Here is a 13,801-nt window from a genome sequence, read left to right on the forward strand (position 1 = left end):
CTCCTTACTGCTCACTGCTGTCCTGTGCCTCCTTACTGTTCACTGCTGTCCTGTGCCTCCTTACTGGTCATGGCTGTCCTGTGTCTCCTTACTGTTCACCGCTGTCCTGTGCCTCCTTACTGCTCACCGCTGTCCTGTGCCTCCTTACTGCTCACTGCTGTCCTGTGCCTCCTTATGGCCCATGGCTGTCCTGTGCCTCCTTACTGCTCGTGGCTGTCCTGTGCCTTCTTACTGCTCACTGCTATCCTGTGCCATCTTGCTGCTGGTTGCTGTCCTGTGCCTCCTTACTGCTGGTTGCTGTCCTATGCTCCCTACTGCTGGTTGCTGTCCTGTGCTCCCTACTGCTGGTTGCTGTCCTGTGCTCCCTACTGCTGGTTGCTGTCCTGTGCCTCCTTACTGGTCACTGCTGTCCTGTGCCTCCTTACTGCTCACCGCTGTCCTGTGCCTCACTGCTCACTGCTATCCTGTGCCTCCTTACTGCTCATGGCTGTCCTGTGCCTCCTTACTGCTCATGGCTGTCCTGTGCCTCCTTACTGCTCACTGCTATCCTGTGCCTCCTTACCTCTGGTTGCTGTCCTGTGCCTCCTTACTGCTGGTTGCTGTCCTGTGCCTCCTTACTGCTGGTTGCTGTCCTGTGCCCCCTTACTGCTGGTTGCTGTCCTGTGCCTCCTTACTGCTGGTTGCTGTCCTGTGCCTCCTTACTGCTGGTGGCTGTCCTGTGCCTCCTTACTGCTGGTGGCTGTCCTGTGCCTCCTTACTGCTGGTTGCTGTCCTGTGCTCCCTACTGCTGGTTGCTGTCCTGTGCTCCCTACTGCTGGTTGCTGTCCTGTGCTCCCTACTGCTGGTTGATGTCCTGTGCTCCCTACTGCTGGTGGCTGTCCTGTGCCTCCCTACTGCTGGTTGCTGTCCTGTGCCTCCCTACTGCTGGTTGTTGTCCTATGCTCCCTACTGCTGGTTGCTGTCCTGTGCTCCCTACTGCTGGTTGCTGTCCTGTGCTCCCTACTGCTGGTTGCTGTCCTGTGCCTCCCTACTGCTGGTTGCTGTCCTGTGCTCACTACTGCTGGTTGCTGTCCTGTGCTCACTACTGCTGGTTGCTGTCCTGTGCTCCCTACTGCTGGTTGCTGTCCTGTGCTCCCTACTGCTGGTTGCTGTCCTGTGCTCCCTACTGCTGGTTGCTGTCCTGTGCTCCCTACTGCTGGTTGATGTCCTGTGCTCCCTACTGCTGGTTGCTGTCCTGTGCTCCCTACTGCTGGTTGCTGTCCTGTGCTCCCTACTGCTGGTTGCTGTCCTGTGCTCCCTACTGCTGGTTGCTGTCCTGTGCTCCCTACTGCTGGTTGCTGTCCTGTGCTCCCTACTGCTGGTTGCTGTCCTATGCTCCCTACTGCTGGTTGCTGTCCTATGCTCCCTACTGCTGGTTGCTGTCTTATGCTCCCTACTTCTGGTTGCTGTCCTGTGCTCCCTACTGCTGGTTGCTGTCCTGTGCTCCCTACTGCTGGTTGCTGTCCTGTGCCTCCTTACTGTTCACTGCTGTCCTGTGCCTCCTTACTGCTCACCGCTGTCCTGTGCCTCACTGCTCACCTCTGTCCTGTGCCTCACTGCTCACTGCTGTCCTGTGCCTCCTTACTGCTCATGGCTTTCCTGTGCCTCCTTACTGCTCACTGCTGTCCTGTGCCTCCTTACGGCTCATGGCTGTCCTGTGCCTCCTTACTGCTCGTGGCTGTCCTGTGCCTTCTTACTGCTCACTGCTATCCTGTGCCATCTTGCTGCTGGTTGCTGTCCTGTGCCTCCTTACTGCTGGTTGCTGTCCTATGCTCCCTACTGCTGGTTGCTGTCCTGTGCTCCCTACTGCTGGTTGCTGTCCTGTGCTCCCTATTGCTGGTTGCTGTCCTGTGCTCCCTACTGCTGGTTGCTGTCCTGTGCCTCCTTACTGGTCACTGCTGTCCTGTGCCTCCTTACTGCTCACCGCTGTCCTGTGCCTCCTTACTGCTCACTGCTGTCCTGTGCCTTCTTACTGTTCACCGCTGTCCTGTGCCTCCTTACTGCTCACCGCTGTCCTGTGCCTCCTTACTGCTCACTGCTGTCCTGTGCCTTCTTACTGTTCACCGCTGTCCTGTGCCTCCTTACTGCTCACTGCTGTCCTGTGCCTCCTTACTGTTCACCGCTGTCCTGTGCCTCCTTACTGTTCACTGCTGTCCTGTGCCTCCTTACTGTTCACCGCTGTCCTGTGCCTCCTTACTGTTCACTGCTGTCCTGTGCCTCCTTACTGTTCACCGCTGTCCTGTGCCTCCTTACTGTTCACCGCTGTCCTGTGCCTCCTTACTGCTCACTGCTGTCCTGTGCCTCCTTACTGTTCACCGCTGTCCTGTGCCTCCTTACTGCTCACTGCTGTCCTGTTCCTCCTTACTGTTCACCGCTGTCCTGTGCCTCCTTACTGCTCACTGCTGTCCTGTACCTTCTTACTGTTCACCGCTGTCCTGTGACTCCTTACTGCTCACTGCTGTCCTGTGCCTCCTTACTGTTCACCGCTGTCCTGTGCCTCCTTACTGTTCACCGCTGTCCTGTGCCTCCTTACTGCTCACCGCTGTCCTGTGCCTCCTTACTGCTCACCGCTGTCCTGTGCCTCCTTACTGCTCACTGCTGTCCTGTGCTTCCTTACTGCTCACTGCTGTCCTGTGCCTTCTTACTGTTCACCGCTGTCCTGTGCCTCCTTACTGCTCAATGCTGTCCTGTGCCTTCTTACTGCTAACTGCTATCCTGTGCCTCCTTACTGTTCACCGCTGTCCTGTGCCTCCTTACTGCTCAACGCTGTCCTGTGCCTTCTTACTGCTCATGGCTGTCCTGTGCCATCTTGCTGCTCTCTACTGTCCTGTGCCTCCTTACTAGTTACTGCTATCCTGTGCCTCCTTACTGCTCACTGCTGTCCTGTGCCTCCTTACTGTTCACCGCTGTCCTGTGCCTCCTTACTGCTCACTGCTGTCCTGTGCCTCCTTACTGTTCACCGCTGTCCTGTGCCTCCTTACTGCTCACTGCTGTCCTGTGCCTTCTTACTGTTCACCGCTGTCCTGTGCCTCCTTACTGCTCACTGCTGTCCTGTGCCTCCTTACTGTTCACCGCTGTCCTGTGTCTCCTTACTGTTCACCGCTGTCCTGTGCCTCCTTACTGCTCACCGCTGTCCTGTGCCTTCTTACTGCTCACAGCTGTCCTGTGCCTCCTTACTGCTCACTGCTGTCCTGTGCCTCCTTACTGTTCACCGCTGTCCTGTGCCTCCTTACTGCTCACTGCTGTCCTGTGCCTCCTTACTGTTCACCGCTGTCCTGTGCCTCCTTACTGCTCACTGCTGTCCTGTGCCTTCTTACTGTTCACCGCTGTCCTGTGCCTCCTTACTGCTCACTGCTGTCCTGTGCCTCCTTACTGTTCACCGCTGTCCTGTGCCTCCTTACTGTTCACCGCTGTCCTGTGCCTCCTTACTGCTCACCGCTGTCCTGTGCCTTCTTACTGCTCACAGCTGTCCTGTGCCTCCTTACTGCTCACTGCTGTCCTGTGCCTCCTTACTGTTCACCGCTGTCCTGTGCCTCCTTACTGCTCACTGCTGTCCTGTGCCTCCTTACTGTTCACCGCTGTCCTGTGCCTCCTTACTGCTCACTGCTGTCCTGTGCCTTCTTACTGTTCACCGCTGTCCTGTGCCTCCTTACTGCTCACCGCTGTCCTGTGCCTCCTTACTGTTCACCGCTGTCCTGTGCCTCCTTACTGCTCACCGCTGTCCTGTGCCTTCTTACTGCTCACTGCTGTCCTGTGCCTCCTTACTGCTCACTGCTGTCCTGTGCCTCCTTACTGTTCACCGCTGTCCTGTGCCTCCTTACTGCTCACCGCTGTCCTGTGCCTCACTGCTCACTGCTGTCCTGTGCCTCCTTACTGCTCATGGCTGTCCTGTGCCTCCTTACTGCTCATGGCTGTCCTGTGCCTCTTTACTGCTTACTGCTATCCTGTGCCATCTTGCTGCTGGTTGCTGTCCTGTGCCTCCTTACCTCGTTGCTGTCCTGTGCCTCCTTACTGCTGGTTGCTGTCCTGTGCCTCCTTACTGCTGGTTGCTGTCCTGTGCCCCCTTACTGCTGGTTGCTGTCCTGTGCCCCCTTACTACTGGTTGCTGTCCTGTGCCCCCTTACTGCTGGTTGCTGTCCTGTGCCTCCTTACTGCTGGTTGCTGTCCTATGCTCACTACTGCTGGTTGCTGTCCTGTGCTCCCTACTGCTGGTTGCTGTCCTGTGCCTCCCTACTGCTGGTTGCTGTCCTGTGCTCCCTACTGCTGGTTGCTGTCCTGTGCTCCCTACTGCTGGTTGCTGTCCTGTGCTCCCTACTGCTGGTTGCTGTCTGTGCTCCCTACTGCTGGTTGCTGTCCTGTGCTCCCTACTGCTGGTTGCTGTCCTGTGCTCCCTACTGCTGGTTGCTGTCTTATGCTCCCTACTTCTGGTTGCTGTCCTGTGCTCCCTACTGCTGGTTGCTGTCCTGTGCTCCCTACTGCTGGTTGCTGTCCTGTGCCTCCATACTGTTCACTGCTGTCCTGTGCCTCCTTACTGCTCACCGCTGTCCTGTGCTTCACTGCTCACTGCTGTCCTGTGCCTCCTTACTGCTCATGGCTGTCCTGTGCCTCCTTACTGCTCATGGCTGTCCTGTGCCTCCTTACTGCTCACTGGTATCCTGTGCCATCTTGCTGCTGGTTGCTGTCCTGTGCCTCCTTACCTCTGATTGCAGTCCTGTGCCTCCTTACTGCTGGTTGCTGTCCTGTGCATCCTTACTGCTGGTTGCTGTCCTGTGCCCCCTTACTGCTGGTTGCTGTCCTGTGCCTCCTTACTGCTGGTTGCTGTCCTGTGCCTCCTTACTGCTGGTTGCTGTCCTGTGCCTCCTTACTGCTGGTTGCTGTCCTATGCTCACTACTGCTGGTTGCTGTCCTGTGCTCCCTACTGCTGGTTGCTGTCCTGTGCTCCCTACTGCTGGTTGCTGTCCTGTGCTCCCTACTGATGGTTGCTGTCCTGTGCTCCCTACTGCTGGTGGCTGTCCTGTGCCTCCCTACTGCTGGTGGCTGTCCTATGCTCCCTACTGCTGGTTGCTGTCCTGTGCTCCCTACTGCTGGTTGCTGTCCTGTGCTCCCTACTGCTGGTTGCTGTCCTGTGCCTCCCTACTGCTGGTTGCTGTCCTGTGCCTCCCTACTGCTGGTTGCTGTCCTATGCTCACTACTGCTGGTTGCTGTCCTGTGCTCCCTACTGCTGGTTGCTGTCCTGTGCTCCCTACTGCTGGTTGCTGTCCTGTGCTCCCTACTGCTGGTTGCTGTCCTGTGCTCCCTACTGCTGGTTGCTGTCCTGTGCTCCCTACTGCTGGTTGCTGTCCTGTGCCTCCTTACTGTTCACTGCTGTCCTGTGCCTCCTTACTGCTCACCGCTGTCCTGTGCCTCACTGCTCACCGCTGTCCTGTGCCTCACTGCTCACTGCTGTCCTGTGCCTCCTTACTGCTCATGGCTGTCCTGTGCCTCCTTACTGCTCATGGCTGTCCTGTGCCTCCTTACTGCTTACTGCTATCCTGTGCCATCTTGCTGCTGGTTGCTGTCCTGTGCCTCCTTACTGCTGGTTGCTGTCCTGTGCCCCCTTATTGCTGGTTGCTGTCCTGTGCCCCCTTACTGCTGGTTGCTGTCCTGTGCCCTCTTACTGCTGGTTGCTGTCCTGTGCCCCCTTACTGCTGGTTGCTGTCCTGTGCCCTCTTACTGCTGGTTGCTGTCCTGTGCTCCCTACTGCTGGTTGCTGTCCTGTGCCCCCTTACTGCTGGTTGCTGTCCTGTGCCTCCTTACTGCTGGTTGCTGTCCTATGCTCACTACTGCTGGTTGCTGTCCTGTGCTCCCTTCTGCTGGTTGCTGTCCTATGCTCCCTACTGCTGGTTGCTGTCCTGTGCTCCCTACTGCTGGTTGCTGTCCTATGCTCCCTACTGCTGGTTGCTGTCCTGTGCCCCCTACTGCTGGTTGCTGTCCTGTGCCCCCTATTGCTCCGTGCTGTCCTGTGCCCCCTTACTGCTGGTTGCTGTCCTGTGCCCTCTTACTGCTGGTTGCTGTCCTGTGCCTCCTTACTGCTGGTTGCTGTCCTATGCTCACTACTGCTGGTTGCTGTCCTGTGCTCCCTATTGCTCCGTGCTGTCCTGTGCTCCCTATTGCTGGTTGCTGTCCTGTGCTCCCTACTGCTGGTTGCTGTCCTATGCTCCCTACTGCTGGTTGCTGCCCTATGCTCCCTACTGCTAGTTGCTGTCCTGTGCTCCCTACTGCTGGTTGCTGTCCCGTGCTCCCTACTGCTGGTTGCTGTCCTATGCTCCCTACTGCTGGTTGCTGTCCTGTGCTCCCTACTGCTGATTGCTGTCCTATGCTCCCTACTGCTGGTTGCTGTCCTGTGCCCCCTATTGCTCCGTGCTTTCCTGTGCTCCCTACTGCTAGTTGCTGTCCTGTGCTCCCTACTGCTGGTTGCTGTCCTGTGCTCCCTACTGCTGGTTGCTGTCCTATGCTCCCTACTGCTGGTTGCTGTCCTGTGCTCCCTACTGCTGATTGCTGTCCTATGCTCCCTACTGCTGGTTGCTGTCCTATGCTCCCTACTGCTGGTTTCTGTCCTATGCTCCCTACTGCTGGTTGCTGTCCTGTGCTCCCTACTGCTGGTTGCTGTCCTGTGCTCCCTACTGCTGGTTGCTGTCCTGTGCCCCCTTACTGCTGGTTGCTGTCCTGTGCCCCCTTACTGCTGGTTGCTGTCCTGTGCCTCCTTACTGCTGGTTGCTGTCCTATGCTCACTACTGCTGGTTGCTGTCCTGTGCTCCCTACTGCTGGTTGCTGTCCTGTGCCTCCCTACTGCTGGTTGCTGTCCTGTGCTCCCTACTGCTGGTTGCTGTCCTGTGCTCCCTACTGCTGGTTGCTGTCCTGTGCTCCCTACTGCTGGTTGCTGTCCTGTGCTCCCTACTGCTGGTTGCTGTCCTGTGCTCCCTACTGCTGGTTGCTGTCCTGTGCTCCCTACTGCTGGTTGCTGTCTTATGCTCCCTACTTCTGGTTGCTGTCCTGTGCTCCCTACTGCTGGTTGCTGTCCTGTGCTCCCTACTGCTGGTTGCTGTCCTGTGCCTCCTTACTGTTCACTGCTGTCCTGTGCCTCCTTACTGCTCACCGCTGTCCTGTGCCTCACTGCTCACTGCTGTCCTGTGCCTCCTTACTGCTCATGGCTGTCCTGTGCCTCCTTACTGCTCATGGCTGTCCTGTGCCTCCTTACTGCTCACTGGTATCCTGTGCCATCTTGCTGCTGGTTGCTGTCCTGTGCCTCCTTACCTCTGGTTGCAGTCCTGTGCCTCCTTACTGCTGGTTGCTGTCCTGTGCATCCTTACTGCTGGTTGCTGTCCTGTGCCCCCTTACTGCTGGTTGCTGTCCTGTGCCTCCTTACTGCTGGTTGCTGTCCTGTGCCTCCTTACTGCTGGTTGCTGTCCTGTGCCTCCTTACTGCTGGTTGCTGTCCTATGCTCACTACTGCTGGTTGCTGTCCTGTGCTCCCTACTGCTGGTTGCTGTCCTGTGCTCCCTACTGCTGGTTGCTGTCCTGTGCTCCCTACTGATGGTTGCTGTCCTGTGCTCCCTACTGCTGGTGGCTGTCCTGTGCCTCCCTACTGCTGGTGGCTGTCCTATGCTCCCTACTGCTGGTTGCTGTCCTGTGCTCCCTACTGCTGGTTGCTGTCCTGTGCTCCCTACTGCTGGTTGCTGTCCTGTGCCTCCCTACTGCTGGTTGCTGTCCTGTGCCTCCCTACTGCTGGTTGCTGTCCTATGCTCACTACTGCTGGTTGCTGTCCTGTGCTCCCTACTGCTGGTTGCTGTCCTGTGCTCCCTACTGCTGGTTGCTGTCCTGTGCTCCCTACTGCTGGTTGCTGTCCTGTGCTCCCTACTGCTGGTTGCTGTCCTGTGCTCCCTACTGCTGGTTGCTGTCCTGTGCCTCCTTACTGTTCACTGCTGTCCTGTGCCTCCTTACTGCTCACCGCTGTCCTGTGCCTCACTGCTCACCGCTGTCCTGTGCCTCACTGCTCACTGCTGTCCTGTGCCTCCTTACTGCTCATGGCTGTCCTGTGCCTCCTTACTGCTCATGGCTGTCCTGTGCCTCCTTACTGCTATCCTGTGCCATCTTGCTGCTGGTTGCTGTCCTGTGCCTCCTTACTGCTGGTTGCTGTCCTGTGCCCCCTTATTGCTGGTTGCTGTCCTGTGCCCCCTTACTGCTGGTTGCTGTCCTGTGCCCTCTTACTGCTGGTTGCTGTCCTGTGCCCCCTTACTGCTGGTTGCTGTCCTGTGCCCTCTTACTGCTGGTTGCTGTCCTGTGCTCCCTACTGCTGGTTGCTGTCCTGTGCCCCCTTACTGCTGGTTGCTGTCCTGTGCCTCCTTACTGCTGGTTGCTGTCCTATGCTCACTACTGCTGGTTGCTGTCCTGTGCTCCCTTCTGCTGGTTGCTGTCCTATGCTCCCTACTGCTGGTTGCTGTCCTGTGCTCCCTACTGCTGGTTGCTGTCCTATGCTCCCTACTGCTGGTTGCTGTCCTGTGCCCCCTACTGCTGGTTGCTGTCCTGTGCCCCCTATTGCTCCGTGCTGTCCTGTGCCCCCTTACTGCTGGTTGCTGTCCTGTGCCCTCTTACTGCTGGTTGCTGTCCTGTGCCCCCTTACTGCTGGTTGCTGTCCTGTGCCCTCTTACTGCTGGTTGCTGTCCTGTGCCTCCTTACTGCTGGTTGCTGTCCTATGCTCACTACTGCTGGTTGCTGTCCTGTGCTCCCTATTGCTCCGTGCTGTCCTGTGCTCCCTATTGCTGGTTGCTGTCCTGTGCTCCCTACTGCTGGTTGCTGTCCTATGCTCCCTACTGCTGGTTGCTGCCCTATGCTCCCTACTACTAGTTGCTGTCCTGTGCTCCCTACTGCTGGTTGCTGTCCCGTGCTCCCTACTGCTGGTTGCTGTCCTATGCTCCCTACTGCTGGTTGCTGTCCTGTGCTCCCTACTGCTGATTGCTGTCCTATGCTCCCTACTGCTGGTTGCTGTCCTGTGCCCCCTATTGCTCCGTGCTTTCCTGTGCTCCCTACTGCTAGTTGCTGTCCTGTGCTCCCTACTGCTGGTTGCTGTCCTGTGCTCCCTACTGCTGGTTGCTGTCCTATGCTCCCTACTGCTGGTTGCTGTCCTGTGCTCCCTACTGCTGATTGCTGTCCTATGCTCCCTACTGCTGGTTGCTGTCCTATGCTCCCTACTGCTGGTTTCTGTCCTATGCTCCCTACTGCTGGTTGCTGTCCTGTGCTCCCTACTGCTGGTTGCTGTCCTGTGCTCCCTACTGCTGGTTGCTGTCCTGTGCTCCCTACTGCTGGTTGCTGTCCTGTGCTCCCTACTGCTGGTTGCTGTCCTGTGCTCCCTACTGCTGGTTGCTGTCCTGTGCTCCCTACTGCTGGTTGCTGCCCTATGCTCCCTACTGCTAGTTGCTGTCCTGTGCTCCCTACTGCTGGTTGCTGTCCTGTGCTCCCTTCTGCTGGTTGCTGTCCTATGCTCCCTACTGCTGGTTGCTGTCCTGTGCTCCCTACTGCTGGTTGCTGTTCTATGCTCCCTACTGCTGGTTGCTGTCCTGTGCCCCCTATTGCTCCGTGCTGTCCTGTGCTCCCTACTGCTGGTTGCTGTCCTGTGCTCCCTACTGCTGGTTGCTGTCCTATGCTCCCTACTGCTGGTTGCTGCCCTATGCTCCCTACTGCTAGTTGCTGTCCTGTGCTCCCTACTGCTGGTTGCTGTCCCGTGATCCCTACTGCTGGTTGCTGTCCTATGCTCCCTACTGCTGGTTGCTGTCCTGTGCTCCCTACTGCTGATTGCTGTCCTATGCTCCCTACTGCTGGTTGCTGTCCTGTGCCCCCTATTGCTCCGTGCTTTCCTGTGCTCCCTACTGCTAGTTGCTGTCCTGTGCTCCCTACTGCTGGTTGCTGTCCTGTGCTACCTACTGCTGGTTGCTGTCCTGTGCTCCCTACTGCTGGTAGCTGTCCTGTGCTCCCTACTGCTGATTGCTGTCCTATGCTCCCTACTGCTGGTTGCTGTCCTATGCTCCCTATTGCTGGTTGCTGTCCTATGCTCCCTACTGCTGGTTGCTGTCCTGTGCTCCCTACTGCTGGTTGCTGTCCTATGCTCCCTACTGCTGGTTGCTGTCCTATGCTCCCTACTGCTGGTTGCTGTCCTGTGCTCCCTACTGCTGGTTGCTGTCCTGTGCTCCCTATTGCTCTGTGCTGTCCCCCGTCTCCTTACTGGTCATTGCTTTCCTCTGCTCCCTATTGCTCCGTGCTGTCCTCCGTCTCGTTACTGGTCATTGCTTTCCTCTGCCCCCTATTGCTCCGTGCTGTCCTCCGTCTCCTTACTGGTCATTGCTTTCCTCTGCCCCCTATTGCTCCGTGCTGTCCTCCATCTCCTTACTGGTCATTGCTTTCCTCTGCCCCCTATTGCTCCGTGCTGTCCTCCGTCTCCTTACTGGTCATTGCTTTCCTCTGCCCCCTATTGCTCCGTGCTGTCCTCCGTCTCCTTACTGGTCATTGCTTTCCTCTGCCTCCTATTGCTCCGTGCTGTCCTCCGTCTCCTTACTGGTCATTGCTTTCCTCTGCCCCCTATTGCTCCGTGCTGTCCTCCGTCTCCTTACTGGTCATTGCTTTCCTCTGCCCCCTATTGCTCCGTGCTGTCCTCCGTCTCCTTACTGGTCATTGCTTTCCTCTGCCCCCTATTGCTCCGTGCTGTCCTCCGTCTCCTTAATGGTCATTGCTTTCCTCTGCCCCCTATTGCTCCGTGCTGTCCTCCGTCTCCTTACGACCGTTTTCTGCTTGTGATTTTGATGCGTTCTTGAATTCTTCAGGCAGGAGAAGACAGTGATGAACAGAGGTGTGATACTTGTAGGTTTCGCCCCTTCAGCTGCTGCCTCCATCCATCATAACTGCCGTTGTGTTCATCCCTCTATCTCTGTTAGCCGCTGACACCGCCAGGCATTGCTCACTGTTGTCAACCAATTCTGTTATACTGAGTGTTGTGAAATGCAAAAACCCTTCTGCCCGGCGATCACCAGTGTCCTGTCCTCCTAGCCTGATGGGTCTTGTATAATGTAATGGTATGTTAAGGACATGGCTGCTCTGGACAGAGTACATTCAGCAGGTGCAGCGCTGACCATCAGAGGCCGGAGCACTGCAGCTGATTGTTGTCTTTCTAACTTCCCCAGAGCCCAGGATTAACCAGACACCTTCATGACTGCGCCCTCTGGTGGTCATCTCGCAGCTGTAGCTAGAGGTCAAAAATGGAAGCGTTCTTCTGGATCACTGGTTAGGTGCTGTTACCTGTGCAGTAATGACCCACACGTTGCGCCCATGTCTGTGTGTTACAGCCTGGCTTGTGTGCTTAATACCTGTACTGCAGCATGCACATTGTCATGCCAAGAGCCCTAGCGCCATTATTTGACAGGTACCTGTCCTGTAAATAAGTGAACCTATCAATTCTCTGTATCAGGCAGTGCAGGGTAGAGCTGGAGGAGCTGAACTCTGAAAGATATAGTTTTATATAATATATAGAGAACCTGTGGGCCCCGCTTCTGCCTCCACTCATAGAGAGAGTCTGTGAGTCCTCTATCCACCACCCTATGAAAGAGAAAGCCTAGGAGTTATATTTCCCTTGCCCACTCATTCAGAAAGCCTGTGTGTCCCACTTCCCATTCCAGTAATTGAGAAAGCCGGAGTCCTGCTTCCGTTACCCACTCATGGAAAAAGCCTGCTAGTCCTGCTTCCCCTGCCCACTCATGCAGAAAGCCTGTGAGTCCTTCCTGCCTCAACCACTCATGGATAAAGCCTGTGAGTCCTGCTTCTCCTGCCCACTCATGGAGAATGTCGGTGAGTCCTGAATCCCCTGCCCACTTATGCAGAAAGACTGTTGTTCTTCTTCCCCCACCCACTCATAGAGAAAGCCTGTGAGTCCGGCGGCCCTCTTCAATCATACAGAAAGCCTGTGTGTCCCACTTTCCCTGCCAGTAATTGAGAAAGCCTGAGTCCTTCTTCCTTCAGCCACTCATGGGGAATGTCTGTGAGTCCTGCTTCCCCTGCCCACTCATGGAGAATGTCTGTGAGTCCTGCTTCCCCTGCCCACTCCTGGAGAATGTCTGCGTGTCCTGGTTCCCCTGCTCACTCATGGAGAATATCTGTGAGTCCTGCTTCCCCTGCCCGCTTATACAGAAAGCCTGTGAGTCTTCTTCTCCCACCCACTCATAGAGACAACATGTGAGTCCTGCTTCCCTCTCCAATCATAGAGACAGCCTGTTAGTCATGTGGCTCACTAAAGCCTGTGAGTCCTACAGTCCTCTTCAATCATAGAAAAAGCTTGTGAGTCCTGTGGCCCTCCCCAATCATAGAGCCTGTGTCATGTGGCTCTTTTTAATCATAGAGAGAGCCTACGAGTCCTGCGGTCCTCTAAAATTATAGAGAAAGCGTGTGAGTCCTGCATATCCCACACACTCATGGGGCAAGCCTGTGACTCCTGCTTCCTCTGCCCACTCATGGAAAAAGTCTCTGAATCCTGCTTCTCCTGCCCACTTAGGCAGAAACCCTATTAAGTCTTCTTCCCCCACCCACTCACAGACTCACACAGAAAGCTTGAGTCCTGCTTCCCTCTCCAATCATGGAAAAAGCCTGAGTCTTGCTGCCCTATATAATCCTAGTGAAAGCCTGTGAGTCCTGCTTCCCTCTCCAATCATAGAGAAAGTCTGTGGGTCCTGCTTCCCTCTCCAATCATAGAGAGAGCCTGTGAGTCCTACTCTCCTCACTAAGCATAAAGAAAGCCTGTGAGTCCTACTGCCCTCTCTAATTATACAGAGAGCCTGTGAGTCCTGCTGCCCTCTCCAATTATAGAACAAGCCTGTGAGTCCTGCTTCCTTCTCCAATCATAGAGAAAACCTGTGAGTCCTGCTTCCCTCTCTAATCATAGAGAGAGCCTGTGAGTCCTGCTTCCCTCTCTAATCATAGAGCAAGACTGTGAGTCCTGCTTTGCACTCCCACTCATAGAGCATGTTCAGCTGTGTTGTCCTGATTTTCAGAGACCTGATAAAGCACTTTTTCATTGTATAATATGTTGTGTAACTTTTATACTTTTGTGGTTCATAGATCTCTGTCTAATTATACTTCTATAACATATTCCGCAGCACTTCGCACGGTCCAGCCATCAGTATAAATAGGGGCATTCAGATAACACTGCATGACTCGGTCACCAGCCAGTATCTGTATTGGTGCAGATACAAGGTGCCACTCCGTGCATGGCAGGTATTGAACGATTGTCCTCATCGTGTTAACCTTGTTTTTTACTGGTCAGTACGGTCCTCTCCTGGTCTGGGTGACTTTGTTTATGAGGTTGGCACAGTGTTGTCCTCTTTTGGTCAGTGTAATAGTAGATATGAGATGTTGGCACAGTGTGGTCCTCTCCTGGTGTTAGTGACTGTAGGTATGTTTTGCTGGCATAGAGTGTTCTTCTGGTCTGGCTAACTAGTTTTGTGAAGCTGGTGCAGTGTGTCCTCTCCTGGTTGGTTGGCTTAAGATATGTGAGGTTTACACAGTGTGATCCTACCCTGTTATGGGTGAGTATAGATATGTGAGGTTGTCATAGTATGGTCCTCTCCTGGTCTGGGTGACTTTAAAAAAGCAAGGTTGGCACCGTATGGTCTTCTCCTCTTCTGGATGACTGTAGTTATGTGAAGTTGGCACCATGCGGTCATCTACTTGTCTTGGTTACTGTAGTGATA

General features: G+C 55.4%; 1 protein-coding gene across 2 annotated transcripts in view; it reads left to right on the forward strand.

The window, feature by feature from the left end:
- The window catches only part of MAPRE3 (microtubule associated protein RP/EB family member 3), a 161,415-nt gene that overhangs the window by 67,536 nt on the left and 80,078 nt on the right, over nt 1-13,801 (forward strand). Inside the window, exon 3 of one of the 2 annotated variants that reach the window (XM_073562048.1) lies at nt 11,246-11,350. The exons of the other annotated variant lie outside the window; for it this stretch is intronic. Within the exon in view, the coding sequence (XP_073418149.1) occupies nt 11,271-11,350 (80 nt within the window). The 5' untranslated portion in view covers nt 11,246-11,270. The remainder of the gene's footprint in view (nt 1-11,245; nt 11,351-13,801) is intronic. 2 annotated transcript variants of the gene reach the window in all.

The sequence above is a fragment of the Dendrobates tinctorius genome, unplaced genomic scaffold (assembly GCF_039654945.1).
Source record: "Dendrobates tinctorius isolate UK_male_01 unplaced genomic scaffold, ASM3965494v1 ptg000332l, whole genome shotgun sequence".
In the NCBI taxonomy this organism is placed as follows: domain Eukaryota; kingdom Metazoa; phylum Chordata; class Amphibia; order Anura; family Dendrobatidae; genus Dendrobates; species Dendrobates tinctorius.